General features: G+C 33.7%; 1 protein-coding gene across 1 annotated transcript; it reads left to right on the top strand.

Annotated features, from left to right (window-relative positions):
* Positions 1-13,141: 13,141 nt before the first annotated feature.
* LOC129751752 (transient receptor potential channel pyrexia-like) lies at positions 13,142-16,249 on the top strand. Its single transcript, XM_055747443.1, has 2 exons — positions 13,142-13,340; positions 13,396-16,249. Exons 1-2 carry the CDS (start codon positions 13,228-13,230, stop codon positions 16,190-16,192), a joined length of 2,910 nt encoding a protein of 969 aa, XP_055603418.1. The 5' UTR covers positions 13,142-13,227; the 3' UTR covers positions 16,193-16,249.
* Positions 16,250-17,697: the final 1,448 nt, after the last annotated feature.

The following is a 17,697-nucleotide window of genomic DNA, read 5'->3' as shown; positions in this document are numbered from 1 at the left end:
TTGAGTTGACTTCATCGAGTTGAATTCGGTGCTACATTCTACGGTAGAAAATGTTCATCGTGCCTCTATCAATGGTGTTCTATACGCCCCGAGTCAACATGTTAAGGTAAAAACGCTTTTTAAAATTGATTATAGTGAAAAATCAAAATTTTTATCATGGTGAAAATTGAGGAACAATATGTACACCATGTTGCAGTCCAGGTTACTGAAAAATAATTCTGACTTTCTGTGATTTTACCCAAAAATTCTGTGATGGATTTCTGTGATCCTATTTTTATGAATTTCATAGAAAATTCCTAATAAATTGGGTCTTTTTCACAATTTAGTTGAGCAACATCAATTACCATTACTAATCATATCAATTTTTTTCTAATTCAAAGTAAGAAATTTAAATTTGATACTGTCTCAAAAAATAATAATTTTGGAAATCCATTCAAAACCTAAAAATTCTGTGAAATCTGTGAAAACTTCAAAATTCTGTGTTCTGTGACACAGCTTCTGTGATGAAAATTTGCTCAAAATTCTGTGAAATTATAGATTTTTCTGTGATTTCGGCAACTTTGGTTGCAGTGCGTACTTTATAGATTATGATGATTTAACGATTATAGGAGCTAATTTTCTGGTGCTCAAAATTATAATACTTTCGTCACTTGAGAACCTAGTTGGTTTTTTCAAATATTTCTGTTCAAATGATAAGGAGCTTTCTTGTTTGCTGAAAAATTAATACTATAAAAAAAATCGCCCTTTCGTGCAAAAGAGGAGTGCTTACTATGCCCCGGGTGCTCGTGATGTCCTTATTTCGTATATCTGTTTTATTTCATTGTTTTTGATGACACATTCAAGCGCGATCAGTCCTGTCAAAAATGTATAAAATATACATATTCCTCAAGTAGATTAAATTGAATGCACAAATGTTTTTTATGTATTTCTATTGTTTTCTGCATTGCGCAAAAACATATTATGAACAGAACACCTTGAAATGTTGACTGGCGTGATTAAACTACATACCTATATCGCCAAATGCTTGAACATATTTTTGTTGGATGACAAAATTATAGACAAACTTTGTGAAACTACGTCTACAGTTACAGAGACATGGAGAATGAACTAAATAAGTGAATATTAATAAAATAATTCCAGAATCTTCGAAATCGAAATCTAAATCGAATGTGGAAAAATGCTGCATACCTACCCCTACAGTGACTGATTTTCAGCTTTTGGAAAAAAAATGAAAATGCATTTTTAAACGTGTTTTTTTTACCTTTTTCAAGTTTAAGCCCATTAGGAAACATGCTATTTCAGTGTCTGAACACGAAACAATTATGTAACTCACATATTATAGCTGTTTCTATGGTTAAATTAGCTTCCTTCTTAACGTGACCATTATGCTCTTATCTCCTTTACATTTGAAATGGTCACATTTTCGTAGATGACGGAAAGAATTAAAGAAACATAAGCTATCAAAGAACGAAAGAACATAAGCCGTAAATATCATGAATTTTTCGAAAAAGATACAACGGCTCACCGACAGGACTTGAACCTGCAATCTCCGCAGGTTCAAGTCCTGTCGGTGAGCCGTTGTATCTTTTTCGAAAAATTCATGATATTTACGGCTTATGTTCTTTCGTTCTTTGATAGCTTATGTTTCTTTAATTCTTTCCGTCATCTACGAAAATGTGATTATTTTCAGGTACAAAGATGTACCAAACGATTTCATAACATCAGTATTGATTTGAAATGGAATTTAAGGATTTATTTTGATGAGGTTAAAAAACATATACATATTGGAATATTTGGAATATTGAGAATATTTGGATGGTTTTGTATCATCAGGTCAGGTATCAAGTTCGATTTTCTGAACAAATTTAAGATTTCCTCATTAAAACTCAGGATAAAAAACTTACCCCAAATCGACTCACTTCACTATTCAGTAAGAGAACTAGATTTCATATTTCACTTCTACCTCACTGCTTTTGGAAGAGCAGTCTTACCAAATGAGAAGGTGCTTGATAAGAAGCCAGCCAGACCCGACGTTGGACTAATATAGGCAATGTTTATTGATGTTCAGAGCAATTGCGTGTTAAGTAAACTTCGTAAATCGACAAAGATTTGAGCTTCATTGTACTCTAGAAGCCTAGAGTAAGACAAATTCTTATGTCGATGTAGAATCAGTAAGTTTTCCTCTTTCCAGAAAGACTGTCCAGCAAGGTGAGGTTAAAAGCCAGTGTGATAGAACCATTTCAAAACCGTTCTTGTATTGTGCTGAATCTGATTTGTGAACATCGAGTTCTTAATTACTCGAGATCTTATTTCTTATTGAAAAACATAGATTCCCGCATTATGAATTTATTTAAAGTTTTTATCAGTCAAAAATTTTAATTTGATCTACAGAGTCCTACATTTTGTATGACAAGCTTAAATTAATAAATTGCTTCATGTCTAGCTTTTTTTTACCATTAATCAAATTGATTAACGATCTTGTAAGTTTTCTGACTGAAAGAGTTTTTTTAATAAGATAAAGTTCTGTGAAAAAACGTTTACAGTTTGAAATAACATTTCATGGGCGCTCATCAAATTTGCTCAACTCAGAGGAAAAAAGTGCTTCGCTTTTTTCGAAGGTATTTCGTCGAAAAGATGCCAATGATGCTGCGCTCCGGTGAGGAGGAAATGATGGAACCGGACCAAGCCCAGGATGCAATCTGTTCCGTTTCCGTTCGGTTGAATGCAGCAAAGGTATTCGGGGGAGTATTCAATTGTTTGTAACACGGATCGAACTCAAACCGGAACCATTTGGTGGCGTCTCGTCGTGGAGAACAAAAACCATTGCATTGCTGCTGCAAAAAGTGAAAAGTGTAGAAGCTGCTGGATGATAGTTCGTTAGCGTAACAGTCAGGCAGCGAAAAAGGGATGGAATCGGTTTTAACGACCAGTGGGTCGTCGGTTTGCTGCCAATTCCAATTCCTATCACGTTCAGGAATTAAATGCCCCAGGAGGACAGTCGGATCGGATTGGAAATTGAAGAAATCGGTCTTTGAAGTAAAAAAAAAAGTTTTCACCCTCAACTCGAGCTGCATCGGAAGAAAATCAGCATCATTGAATGAGATTTCGGTTTTTTTTCCCTCAAAACCATCAGGCAATCTCGTGCGATCGACATAAACTTAAAAGCTACTTTTTTGTTATGCTTATTGCACAGGATCCTTAACGAGGTTTTCCACCTTTGGAAAGCTTCAGTGTACCTAAATCAAATGTCTGAGGTTTGCTTTGAAATTGGATATTTAAAAATATTATCGATGCCGGAGGACATCAAAATGCATTAAACTTTGAGATGGAAGTGACAAAAATGACAAAAATGACAAAAATGACAAAAATGACAAAAATGACAAAAATGACAAAAATGACAAAAATGACAAAAATGACAAAAATGACAAAAATGACAAAAATGACAAAAATGACAAAAATGACAAAAATGACAAAAATGACAAAAATGACAAAAATGACAAAAATGACAAAAATGACAAAAATGACAAAAATGACAAAAATGACAAAAATGACAAAAATGACAAAAATGACAAAAATGACAAAAATGACAAAAATGACAAAAATGACAAAAATGACAAAAATGACAAAAATGACAAAAATGACAAAATGACAAAAATGACAAAAATGACAAAAATGACAAAAATGACAAAAATGACAAAAATGACAAAAATGACAAAAATGACAAAAATGACAAAAATGACAAAAATGACAAAATTACAAAAATGACAAAAATGACAAAAATGACAAAAATGACAAAAATGACAAAAATGATAAAAATGACAAAAATGACAAAAATGACAAAAATGACAAAAATGACAAAAATGACAAAAATGACAAAAATGACAAAAATGACAAAAATGACAAAAATGACAAAAATTAAAAAATGACAAAAATGACAAAAATGACAAAAATGACAAAAATGACAAAAATGACAAAAATGACAAAAATGACAAAAATGACAAAAATGATAAAAATGACAAAAATGACAAAAATGACAAAAATGACAAAAATGACAAAAATGACAAAAATGACAAAAATGACAAAAATGACAAAAATGACAAAAATGACAAAAATGACAAAAATGACAAAAATGACAAAAATGACAAAAATGACAAAAATGACAAAAATGACAAAAATGACAAAAATGACAAAAATGACAAAAGTGACAAAAATGACAAAAATGACAAAAATGACAAAAATGACAAAAATGACAAAAATGACAAAAATGACAAAAATGACAAAAATGACAAAAATGACAAAAATGACAAAAATGACAAAAATGACAAAAATGACAAAAATGACAAAAATGACAAAAATGACAAAAATGACAAAAATGACAAAAATGACAAAAATGACAAAAATGACAAAAATGACAAAAATGACAAAAATGACAAAAATGACAAAAATGACAAAAATGACAAAAATGACAAAAATGACAAAAATGACAAAAATGACAAAAATGACAAAAATGACAAAAATGACAAAAATGACAAAAATGACAAAAATGACAAAAATGACAAAAATGACAAAAATGACAAAAATGACAAAAATGACAAAAATGACAAAAATGACAAAAATGACAAAAATGACAAAAATGACAAAAATGACAAAAATGACAAAAATGATAAAAATGATAAAAATGACAAAAATGACAAAAATGACAAAAATGACAAAAATGACAAAAATGACAAAAATGACAAAAATGACAAAAATGACAAAAATGACAAAAATGACAAAAATGACAAAAATGACAAAAATGACAAAAATGACAAAAATGACAAAAATGACAAAAATGACAAAAATGACAAAAATGACAAAAATGACAAAAATGACAAAAATGACAAAAATTACAAAAATTACAAAAATTACAAAAATTACAAAAATTACAAAAATTACAAAAATTACAAAAATGACAAAAATTACAAAAATTACAAAAATTACAAAAATGACAAAAATGACAAAAATGACAAAAATGACAAAAATGACAAAAATGACAAAAATGACAAAAATGACAAAAATGACAAAAATGACAAAAATGACAAAAATGACAAAAATGACAAAAATGACAAAAATGACAAAAATGACAAAAATGACAAAAATGACAAAAATGACAAAAATGACAAAAATGACAAAAATGACAAAAATGACAAAAATGACAAAAATGACAAAAATGACAAAAATGACAAAAATGACAAAAATGACAAAAATGACAAAAATGACAAAAATGACAAAAATGACAAAAATGACAAAAATGACAAAAATGACAAAAATGACAAAAATGACAAAAATGACAAAAATGACAAAAATGACAAAAATGACAAAAATGACAAAAATAACGAAAATGACAAAAATAAAAAAAAAAGAACAAAAATGACAAAAATGACAAAAATGACAAAAATGACAAAAATGACAAAAATGACAAAAATGACAAAAACGACAAAAATGACAAAAATGACAAAAACGACAAAAATGACAAAAATGACAAAAATGACAAAAATGACAAAAATGACAAAAATGACAAAAATGACAAAAATGACAAAAATGACAAAAATGACAAAAATGACAAATATGACAAAAATGACAAAAATGACAAAAATGACAAAAATGACAAAAATGACAAAAATGACAAAAATGACAAAAATGACAAAAATGACAAAAATGACAAAAATGACAAAAATAACAAAAATGACAAAAATCACAAAAATGACAAAAATGACAAAAATGACAAAAATGACAAAAATGACAAAAATGACAAAAATGACAAAAATGACAAAAATGACAAAAATGACAAAAATGACAAAAATGACAAAAATGACAAAAATGACAAAAATGACAAAAATGACAAAAATGACAAAAATGACAAAAATGACAAAAATGACAAAAATGACAAAAATGACAAAAATGACAAAAATGACAAAAATGACAAAAATGACAAAAATGACAAAAATGACAAAAATGACAAAAATGACAAAAATGACAAAAATGACAAAAATGACAAAAATGACAAAAATGACAAAAATGACAAAAATGACAAAAATGACAAAAATGACAAAAATGACAAAAATGACAAAAATGACAAAAATGACAAAAATGACAAAAATGACAAAAATGACAAAAATGACAAAAATGACAAAAATGACAAAAATGACAAAAATGACAAAAATGACAAAAATGACAAAAATGACCAAAATGACAAAAATGACAAAAATGACAAAAATGACAAAAATGACAAAAATGACAAAAATGACAAAAATGACAAAAATGACAAAAATGACAAAAATGACAAAAATGACAAAAATGACAAAAATGACAAAAATGACAAAAATGACAAAAATGACAAAAATGACAAAAATGACAAAAATGACAAAAATGACAAAAATGACAAAAATGACAAAAATGACAAAAATGACAAAAATGACAAAAATGACAAAAATGACAAAAATGACAAAAATGACAAAAATGACAAAAATGACAAAAATGACAAAAATGACAAAAATGACAAAAATGACAAAAATGACAAAAATGACAAAAATGACAAAAATGACAAAAATGACAAAAATGACAAAAATGACAAAAATGACAAAAATGACAAAAATGACAAAAATGACAAAAATGACAAAAATGACAAAAATGACAAAAATGACAAAAATGACAAAAATGACAAAAATGACAAAAATGACAAAAATGACAAAAATGACAAAAATGACAAAAATGATAAAAATGATAAAAATGACAAAAATGACAAAAATGACAAAAATGACAAAAATGACAAAAATGACAAAAATGACAAAAATGACAAAAATGACAAAAATGACAAAAATGACAAAAATGACAAAAATGACAAAAATGACAAAAATGACAAAAATGACAAAAATGACAAAAATGACAAAAATGACAAAAATGACAAAAATGACAAAAATGACAAAAATGACAAAAATGATAAAAATGACAAAAATGACAAAAATGACAAAAATGATAAAAATGACAAAAATGACAAAAATGACAAAAATGACGAAAATGACAAAAATGACAAAAATGACAAAAATGACAAAAATGACAAAAATGACAAAAATGACAAAAATGACAAAAATGACAAAAATGACAAAAATAACAAAAATGACAAAAATGACAAAAATGACAAAAATGACAAAAATGACAAAAATGACAAAAATGACAAAAATGACAAAAATGACACAAATGACAAAAATGACAAAAATGACAAAAATGACAAAAATGAAAAAAATGACAAAAATGACAAAAATGACAAAAATGACAAAAATGACAAAAATGACAAAAATGACAAAAATGACAAAAATGACAAAAAGGACAAAAATGACAAAAAGGACAAAAATGACAAAAATGACAAAAATGACAAAAATGACAAAAATGACAAAAATGACAAAAATGACAAAAATGACAAAAATGACAAAAATGACAAAAATGACAAAAATGACAAAAATGACAAAAATGACAAAAATGACAAAAATGACAAAAATGACAAAAATGACAAAAATGACAAAAATGACAAAAATGACAAAAATGACAAAAATGACAAAAATGACAAAAATGACAAAAATGACAAAAATGTCAAAAATGACAAAAATGACAAAAATGACAAAAATGACAAAAATGACAAAAATGACAAAAATGACAAAAATGACAAAAATGACAAAAATGACAAAAATGACAAAAATGACAAAAATGACAAAAATGACAAAAATGACAAAAATGACAAAAATGACAAAAATGACAAAAATGACAAAAATGACAAAAATTACAAAAATGACAAAAATTACAAAAATGAAAAAAATGACAAAAATGACAAAAATGACAAAAATGACAAAAATAACAAAAATGACAAAAATGACAAAAATGACAAAAATGACAAAAATGACAAAAATGACAAAAATGACAAAAATGACAAAAATGACAAAAATGACAAAAATGACAAAAATGACAAAAATGACAAAAATGACAAAAATGACAAAAATGACAAAAATCACAAAAATGACAAAAATGACAAAAATGACAAAAATGACAAAAATGACAAAAATGACAAAAATGACAAAAATGACAAAAATGACAAAAATGACAAAAATGACAAAAATGACAAAAATGACAAAAATGACAAAAATGACAAAAATGACAAAAATGACAAAAATGACAAAAATGACAAAAATGACAAAAATGACAAAAATGACAAAAATGACAAAAATGACAAAAATGACAAAAATGACAAAAATGACAAAAATGACAAAAATGACAAAAATGACAAAAATGACAAAAATGACAAAAATGACAAAAATGACAAAAATGACAAAAATGACAAAAATGACAAAAATGACAAAAATGACAAAAATGACAAAAATTACAAAAATGACAAAAATGACAAAAATGACAAAAATGACAAAAATGTCAAAAATGACGAAAATGACAAAAATGACAAAAATGACAAAAATGACAAAAATGACAAATATGACAAAAATGACAAAAATGACAAATATGACAAAAATGACAAAAATGACAAAAATGACAAAAATGAAAAAAATGACAAAAATGAAAAAAATGACAAATATGACAAAAATGACCAAAATGACAAAAATGACAAAAATGACAAAAATGACAAAAATGACAAAAATGACAAAAATGACAAAAATGACAAAAATGACAAAAATGACAAAAATGACAATAATGACAAAAATGACAAAATATACAAAATAAACTTTAAATTTCATAAATTACAGAAATCACAAAATTGAATTCAATCAGATAGGATTTGGAAGACCACCAAAAATTCAAAAACACAAATGTTGCACTTAAGCTTTCATGCTCTGTTTGCTTTCCACTCATTGCTTTATATGCAATAATGATGCATTGCCTCCTGCTTTGCACTCAAACTTTCATGTATTGTATTAAATTGGGACAGTTCTTGAAAAGTTTTGGTACAGCCAAGAGATTCGAACCTCGACCTTCAGAGTGAAAGATGCGCATGCTACCACAGAGCCATGGTTTCAAAATTCCAATTAAATCTTGCAAAGCATGCAATGCATGAGGCAGAAAACAACAACTGTTCTTTTTAAAAAGAGATATAGGGGAAATGAGGGCAGAATGGCCATCTTAAGGAAAACGCTTATTTAACCATTCAAAACACTTATTATAGTTGCTAATCCTGATACATATTAAGATCCAAATCCTAAAGGCTAACCCTGGTAATGATCGGGATCGTTTTCCTGGTCCTCTTCCAAAATTTTGAAATGAGTTTAGAGTCTGATAAGATTTCGTAAATAAGTTTAAAAATTAGTGAGAACTAACTATATTTATAAAAAAAACATGCTGATCTTATCTTAATAATTATCTTAATTCTTATCATAATTCTGAACCTTATTCTGACTCTGATCTTAATTGTGGTTATGATCCTTATTCTAATCCGGATTTTGCTCCATTTCCAGAAACTAATCCTGTTTCGTTTTCGCTATTCTGATTTTGAACCTGATCCTAGTTCTGATCCTAATCTTGACCCTGACTGCAGTTTCGATCCTTATCCTGATTTTGATTTCGATCCTTATTATGATTGATTCTGATCCAGATCTTGATCTTGATTATGATCTTGAATCTGGTCCTGATTCTAATCCTCATCCCAATCCTAATCATAATCGTGATCACCATAAACATTTACACTTGTGCACCACAAATGTAACAGCTGAGCGTATAGAAATAGGCACCGGTTTACGTTTCAATCGGTTAAAATTACCTGGGTTTTAAATTTTTATGGATATTTTTTTTTATTTTTTATTTATTTATCAGATTCTAGGCTTCAGCCTTTGATCCTAACTAGTCACAACACATCTATGATAAAAACATCTTAAGACTATTTTTTATTTGTTCTCTGGACATAGTCAGTTTGATTACATCAGCATGTGCGTTGTAAAGCGCCATCATTCTATAGATTGGTTCATTACGAGCGTAATTTTGTATTCGATTTGGAAGCTGAAACGGTCTCACGTTGCGCAAACTGCTACGTCCTTCATTTGGAGAAATTTGTGATACTAAATATGGCGAAAAGTACTTTCTACTGATCAAGTCCTTTAAAAATAGCGCATCTGTTGATTTCCTCCGAGTTTCGAGTGACTCCAGTCCAACTAACATACACAATGATCTGTATTCCGGCATTTCTTCTTGCCATCCAAGATTCCTTAAGGCGTATTTCAGAAATCTTTTTTGAACCCTTTCAATCCTGTTTTTATGAACGTTATAATACGGCTGCCACACTATACTGGCGTATTCAATAGTGGTTCGGATAAGCCCAACATAAATAGAGACAATAGTGTAAGGATTGTCCAGCTCGTTACAAATCCTGCTTACCATTCCGTACATAGAGTTTGCTTTGGCTACGACTTGTTCAACATGTTTTGAGAAACTGAGTTCTTCATCCAACTCGACTCCCAGCTTTCACGGAGGATTTTCTAGCTATGGCACAGCTGTTCTCGAAGCGATATTCGTGCACAATATTACTCGCTTTCCGGGAAAAGGTTATCACATTACACTTTGAGGCATTGATTTTCAATCCGAAACTACTGCAACACTCTGAAAATCTATGAAGCGCATTTTGTAGGGTCAAACAATCCTTTGGGTGTCGCACAGGGAGGAACAGTTTTAGATCATCTGCGTATATCAACACAAACACGTCATGCAGCACTCCGGGAAACTCGTTCATAACAGTGACAAAAAGAAGGGGTCCCAAGTGACTCCCTTGTGGTACGCCGCTGTTGACCGAGAATACCCTGGATCTCGCATTCCCTATCTTCACAAACTGGACTCTTTCTTTCAGGTATGAACGAATCCACTGCAGACAAATTCAGGTGATCCCATTTTTACACAGTACTGACAGGAGAGCATTTATGTTAATCACGTCAAAAGGCTTTGACATGTCGACTTGAAAACCCTGCATTATCCATTGTGAAGTTCGAGAGACGAATTCTGCCAAGTTCGTAACCGTTGATCGCTTTTTCAAAAAGCCATGCTGGAAGTCCGACATTTTCCCTTCTAACCAGGGATACATTTGGTCGTAAATTATGCTCTCGAACAGTTTGGGTATGGCAGACAGAATTGCTATCCCACGATAATTTTCAGCAGGCAGTTTTGAACCATTTTTATGGATTGGCACAATGTGGGAGATTTTCCAAAATTTCGTAAACTGACCTCTACGAATTGAAGTTGAGAAGAGCATTAACAACGGCTCCACCAAGGCGTTAACGCATTTTTTAAGAAAGGAATTAGGATTTCCTTCAGGTCCACTCCCTTTGGATTCATCAAGCAGCAAAATTTTTCGTCGAACATCCGTTATCGATATTCTCAGCTCAGGATATGGACAATAGACTGAGTCGATTTGGGGTAATTTTGGAATTTCTCAAACCCTGGGGTCTAAAAAGCTTTGTCTTGGTCCAAAACTCATCCATGATTTTTTGCAAAATTTTTAAGCAACGTTTACATGAGTAAATTTGAACTTTTAGGTTTGTATGGGAAAATTGAATGTTTTGTACTGAAAAATCAACATCTTTTTTTTTTGTCTGTGGAACCGAGCCAGCTGATGGTTTTTGTGCCAATTTATGAAATTCCTAAATGAAATTTTCCGCTGAACAACTTTGTCGAAGACTGTAACTTCGTATCTTATTAGGAAAAAAAGTTATTAGCTGTTTAACAGGGATATGTGTTTTCGCACTGATAAACAATTGATTCAATTGACATCCCTTCAGGGTGCCTAGCGAGGTATTCCGTGATTACTTTCCATGCAACACTTCGCGAGGCTCAAGCAGGATGTCAATAGAATTTATTGGTAATCAATACGAAAAGACATACCCCTGTTAAACAGCTAATAACTTTTTTTTCCTAATAAGATACGAAGTTACAGTCTTCGACAAAGTTGTTCAACGGAAAATTTCATTTAGGAATTTCATAAATTGGCACAAAAACCATCAGCTGGCTCGGTTCCACAGACAAAACAAAAATTATGTTGATTTTTCAGTACAAAACATTCAATTTTCCCATACAAACCTAAAAGTTCAAATTTACTCATGTAAACGTTACTCAAAAATTTTGCAAAATATCATGGATGAGTTTTGGACCAATACGAAGCTTTTCAGACCCCAGGGTTTGAGAAATTCCAAAATGACTTCAAATCGACTCAGTCTAAAGGACAAGCAAAGCAATATCGAAGATTTTTCAGATATTTTCATTTTTCTTTTCGTATCATTTTCTAATTCATTAAATCTTCGATTAATTAATTTATGGACTACAACTTGAACTGCGATTTTTCTAAGACCTGATTACTGTAAAAGTCATAGGCATAATAAAATGTTGCATGTTTAATGTTTTAAGAACTTTATCCCTGGTTTAGATCTAAATTCTGACCAAGAAACCGCACCGGTGTGTGGTGGTCCAGAATACCAGTTTCAACTCAAGTTTTTTTCAAGTTCAGTTCTAAACAGTTGGATCTAATATCTTTGGTTCAGTTCTTGTGGATTTGCGAAGTTTCGCTGAAAATAGTTAGACCATCGCGATGGATCGTTTTACCATGGGGCAAAATTTACATCGTAATCGATGTAAATAAAAATATTGTTGAGTTTGGTGATTTACATCTTCATATTTTACGTGTGATCGTGGTATATGTAGCCTGTAATTTCAAGATTTTTTTTTGCAATGAGGAATACGTGAGAATGTTATAAACTATGGTTCGGATTAAGCTTATAATAAATTTTAATATGAATTGCAAATATTGTTGTTTTTATTCTCGAAAATCTCAATGAGATTAACAGAATTACATTTACCACCGTAGCTAAGCGCATCAATTTTCGAATTACCTAATTAACTTATACCATTTAACACTGCCCTAGGTATGTATCTCAATCAAACGTCACCAGTTTATAGGCAGCGCAGATCAGCGGTCTGATTCAACATCTTGTAGTCGAATTTATCTCGCTTTATTATTATCAGTTTAGTCGAAGCTACTAGGCTCAAGATATATCTCGAGCGCTTCTTCGTCCAAATAAACGCATTCATGACAAATGCTCGCGCGCTCGGACTGATAATATCATAAGATAAATTGAGCGTAATTGTCCTCAGTCCAGATCAGATCTTCGGCCGGTGTAGGTGTTCGTACTCTGCAATCATTCCGCGCGATCCTTATGAACGATGGAGAATTTTGGCTACAAGGAGGGTTCCACGAAGCCCAAACGGCGCCTTGGAACCGGGACGAGATCGATCAAGGTGAAGAACCAACAGGTCCCGATACCGATGAAGCCGAGGTAAGGTGGAATAGGGTTTTATGGATGGTTTTGTGATTAGTATTTATTTTAACAGGTTTTCTCTCACACCGGACGTAACAGTGCACTGGAGGAATGATCCTGAGGTTGCTTTAGCGGAAGATTTCGAGTACATGAAGATTGGGCCATCGCCACCGGCCGAAAGTGCGCCGAACATGTTTGACAACTATGAGGAGTCGAACGTGGAGTTCGGCTTCGAGGTATCGGCCGATACGATTCGAACCTCACTGATGGAGCAAATGAGGCTCGCATCCGGTAGATTGAAGCTGCTGGATAACATCGAACAAGGGAACATCATTGCTAACAATGTGAAGGAGATGCTGGAAGGCGCGACGAGAGCGGAGAAGAACATCAGCTTTCTATTTGCGGCTTTCTTGAAACGATGGGACTTGTTGGAGGGACTGTTGGAATGTGGAGCAGAGCTTACGTTCTTCGACAACAACGGATTCACTGCTTTGCACTTGAGTTCATTCAGCGGATGTTTGAACTGTTCTAGTTTCTTGGTTGGCAGGGGTTTGGAGGTGAATATGCAACCCAAAGCGTTAACTCCGCTGCATTGTGCTGCATTTGGCGATTCGATGGAGGTGGCCCGATTTTTGATTTCCAAGGGCAGCCACTTGAATACCAACACAAAGAAGCCAAATTGTGAGGAATCATTGTTGCATTGTGCCGTACGTGCGAATGCCATCAATTGTGTTAAGTTATTCATAACCGAAGGAATGGATGTGAATTCACTAAAGCCGAGTGGAATGAATGCGATACATTTGGCAGCAGATTTGAGTCACGTTGATTGTTTGAGGGTGCTGTTGGAGAGTCCCGATGCAGATCCCAATATCCGTATCGGGATTCGCGAGAAGGAATCAACGGCACTGCATCTAGCAGCGGACGAAGGAAATGTGGATTGCGTAACTCTGTTGTTAGCCAAAGGAGCAAACGCCAAGTTGAAAAACCATCGCGGATTCACACCGCTCCACTTGGCTGCTCGAACGTCAAGCCTAGAGTGTGTGGAATTGCTTCTCAGGGTCGGCAATGCTGATCCGAACGCAGAAGACTTCGACCAACGAACTCCGCTGCATACCGCCATCGGAAAATCGGATAGTTCTCTCGACATTATCGAAACACTCATCTGCTGGGGCTCCGATATCAACCGAAAAGACGTCTTCGGGTTTACAGCACTGCATTTAGCTGCATTAGATGGGCTTGCTCATTGCGTTGAAATTTTAATCTACCACGATGCAGATGTCACAACCAAATCTAAAAAAGGAACAACCGCATTGAACGTCATTACCAGAAAAACTCCGGCATCTCTCGCTATGATAAGACGAAAATTTGATGATGCTATGACTCTTATCCATTTACAAGACCCCTCTGATAAGGAGGTTGTTTTAGAATTGGACTTTCGCAGCATATTACAGCACTGCTATCCACGCGAAATCAGCTATCTCAACACGCTGGTAGATGAAGGTCAGAAAGAAATCTTACAGCATCCCCTTTGCTCCGCGTTCCTCTACATCAAGTGGGGTAAAATTCGTAAATACTACATCGCTCGGCTTTTGTTTTGTTTCATCTTCATCCTATTCTTGACTTTGTATGTTCTCACTGCGTTGGCCCACAATTGCTACAATGGCAGCAAAGATATGGAAGAAACTATCCAGGAACAGGAATTGTGTCAAAAGCAATCTATTTTGGGAAATATGCTTCGGAACAACCCCTTCGTAATGGAAATGCAATGGATAGTCCTGGTGGCGATTACTTTCGTGGAAATTTGTCGCAAACTCTATGGGATGACCGGGTACTCTTCAATCCGTCGATATATTACCCAAATGGAAAATGTCACCGAATGGTTCATCATTGTAAGTGTTTTCGTAATTTCATACATCTACACGAAACGAACCTATACCTGGCAGAATCACATCGGAGCTTTCGCCGTGCTGCTGGGCTGGACTCACCTGATGGTTATGATAGGACAGCTACCCGTTTTCGGAGCTTACGTTGCGATGTACACCAAAGTTCAAGTCGAATTCGCAAAGCTGTTCATAGCGTATTCGTGCATGTTGGTAGGATTCACCATAAGCTTCTGCGTTATATTTCCATCATCGTCGTCCTTCGAAAATCCTTTCATGGGTTTCATCACCGTATTGGTCATGATGGTTGGTGAATTGGATCTGGAACTGTTGATCAACGATCCTGATGGAAAAGATCCCCCGTTCATGTTGGAGCTGAGTGCCCAAATCACATTCGTACTGTTCCTTCTGTTCGTAACGGTAATTTTGATGAACCTTCTCGTAGGCATAGCCGTCGACGATATCCAGGCGCTCAAGAAAACAGCCACCCTTTCCAAATTGGTCGGACAAACGAAACTCATTTCTTACATCGAATCAGCCCTGTTCAGCGGTTGGCTACCGAATTGGTTACGAAGTCTGCTCCACTACACCGCACTTGTTTCCCCACAAGCGTATCGGGTCATACTGAGCCTTAAACCTCTGAACCCAGAAGAAAAGCGTCTCCCTAGACCGATTATGATGGCTGCCTATGAAGCCGCAATGCAACTGAAACATCCTCAAGTCAATCCGACGGTAAACCCAGCAGCCACCCCCATAACCAACAAATACCGCTTCCAGAATGGAACCGTGGGCCCGAACGGGCAACCACTGGAGCGGATCATCGAGTCGGACTACGGCTTCGAGACGGCTAGCATTTGCACCCTGACCACCAAGATCGACGAGAGCTCCGAAAAGTTGGACGTTCTATCGAAGGATCTGGCCGAGCTGAAAGCCGTTATGACAACCAATCAAGCTTTGATTGACAAGATTTCCAAACTTCTTGCGAAGTAGAATGTAACGATTTGTATCTTTTATATGCATTAACATATAACATGAAATAAACTATAAGTGAAGCGGTTTTTTTATGATAGAAGATGACAGTCCCTTTTTCTTTTTAGGAGCATCGACAGAAAGTGATGATACAGAGATTTGAAGAAGTTGGAAGGAAAGAGAATAAAATAGAGAGAAATATCTTCCATATTAAGAAAAAAGTCAAGACTTTTCAACTCCACTAATCGCTAATAAGATCACTTTTTAACTGTTTGTTAGCTTATTAAGTTTCTTGTTAAATTTTGAATGACTAGCGGACAAGAAAGTTCCGGTAATCCAAGAACGCAAAACCTTTTAGGCTTTTAGTGTTGATTCGCCAATAAGTAGATGCTATCTATCATAATTCCGGCTGTGTAGGTTTCAGAAGATTAATAATGGATCTTATGCGATTCCCGAATATATCACATTATCATAACACCCACGCAGCTGACAAACCGGCAACCCTGCTTATGACACAGAATCAGTCGAGTCGACCGCGTACCTTATCCAGGAGAACACGCTCCTAGAGAGTGTCCTGTACCCGCGATCGGCACCGGCAATCAGGCGATTCCCTAAAGCCAAGACGGAACCGCCTAGATCTCAACTAAATTATTGACAAAATCTAGTCGCGGACTGAATAAACAACACCATGATGTTTGAAATGGGACTATTAACAGCAAATTATGGATAAATCATCATATGGACATAATGTTCATACATGAAAATTTTATTTGTGTCATCTTTTACACAATATTAAGCGGCTTCGATAAGCAATCGCTAACTTTTAATTGGTTGTCACAGTTAGCTGATCCCGTACGATCTTCGTTTCGCTAGCAACTATAAAAATGTGATAAAATAGGTTGTATACTAGGCCCGTTCAATAAGCAACTGAAATCGGTTTAAATCGATTTCGATTGGTAAATGGTTGTTCACTCAGCCAATGTTTTGGTCGAAACTAATCCAATTGACGTTCAATGAAGCCAATCGAAATCGATCTAAACCAATCGAAAACGATCAAGCTCGGAGGCAGGATTCGTTTCTATCGATTTCTATGACACTAACACATATGCAGTTGTTTACTGTCAAAAACAGTTGGTTCGATTTGTTTTTAATTTCTGTTGAAGAACCCGTTCTGAACCCGCTTGTCCAGTAACAACAAGGTCACGATCGACGGCGACGAGCTGGAGATAGTCGAAGACTTTGTCTATCTCGGCTCACTGGTGACCGTGAGATCCGGAGGCGAATTATCAGCGGAAGTCGTGCCTACTATGGACTCCACAAGCAACTGCGGTCGAAAAGACTTAGCCCTCGCACGAAGTGTAACCTGTATATGACGCTTATTAGACCGGTTGTTCTCTACGGGCACGAGACATGGATATTGCTCGAGGAGGACCTGCGTACACTCGGAGTATTTGAGCGACGAGTGTTAAGAACAATCTTTGGCGGCGTACAGGAGAACGGAGTGAGGAGGCGAAGGATGAACCACG

The sequence above is a fragment of the Uranotaenia lowii genome, chromosome 3 (genome assembly GCF_029784155.1).
Source record: "Uranotaenia lowii strain MFRU-FL chromosome 3, ASM2978415v1, whole genome shotgun sequence".
NCBI classification, from domain to species: Eukaryota; Metazoa; Arthropoda; class Insecta; order Diptera; family Culicidae; genus Uranotaenia; species Uranotaenia lowii.
Note: the sequence above shows the minus strand (reverse complement) of the source record. Positions and strands in the feature narration are given on the sequence as shown.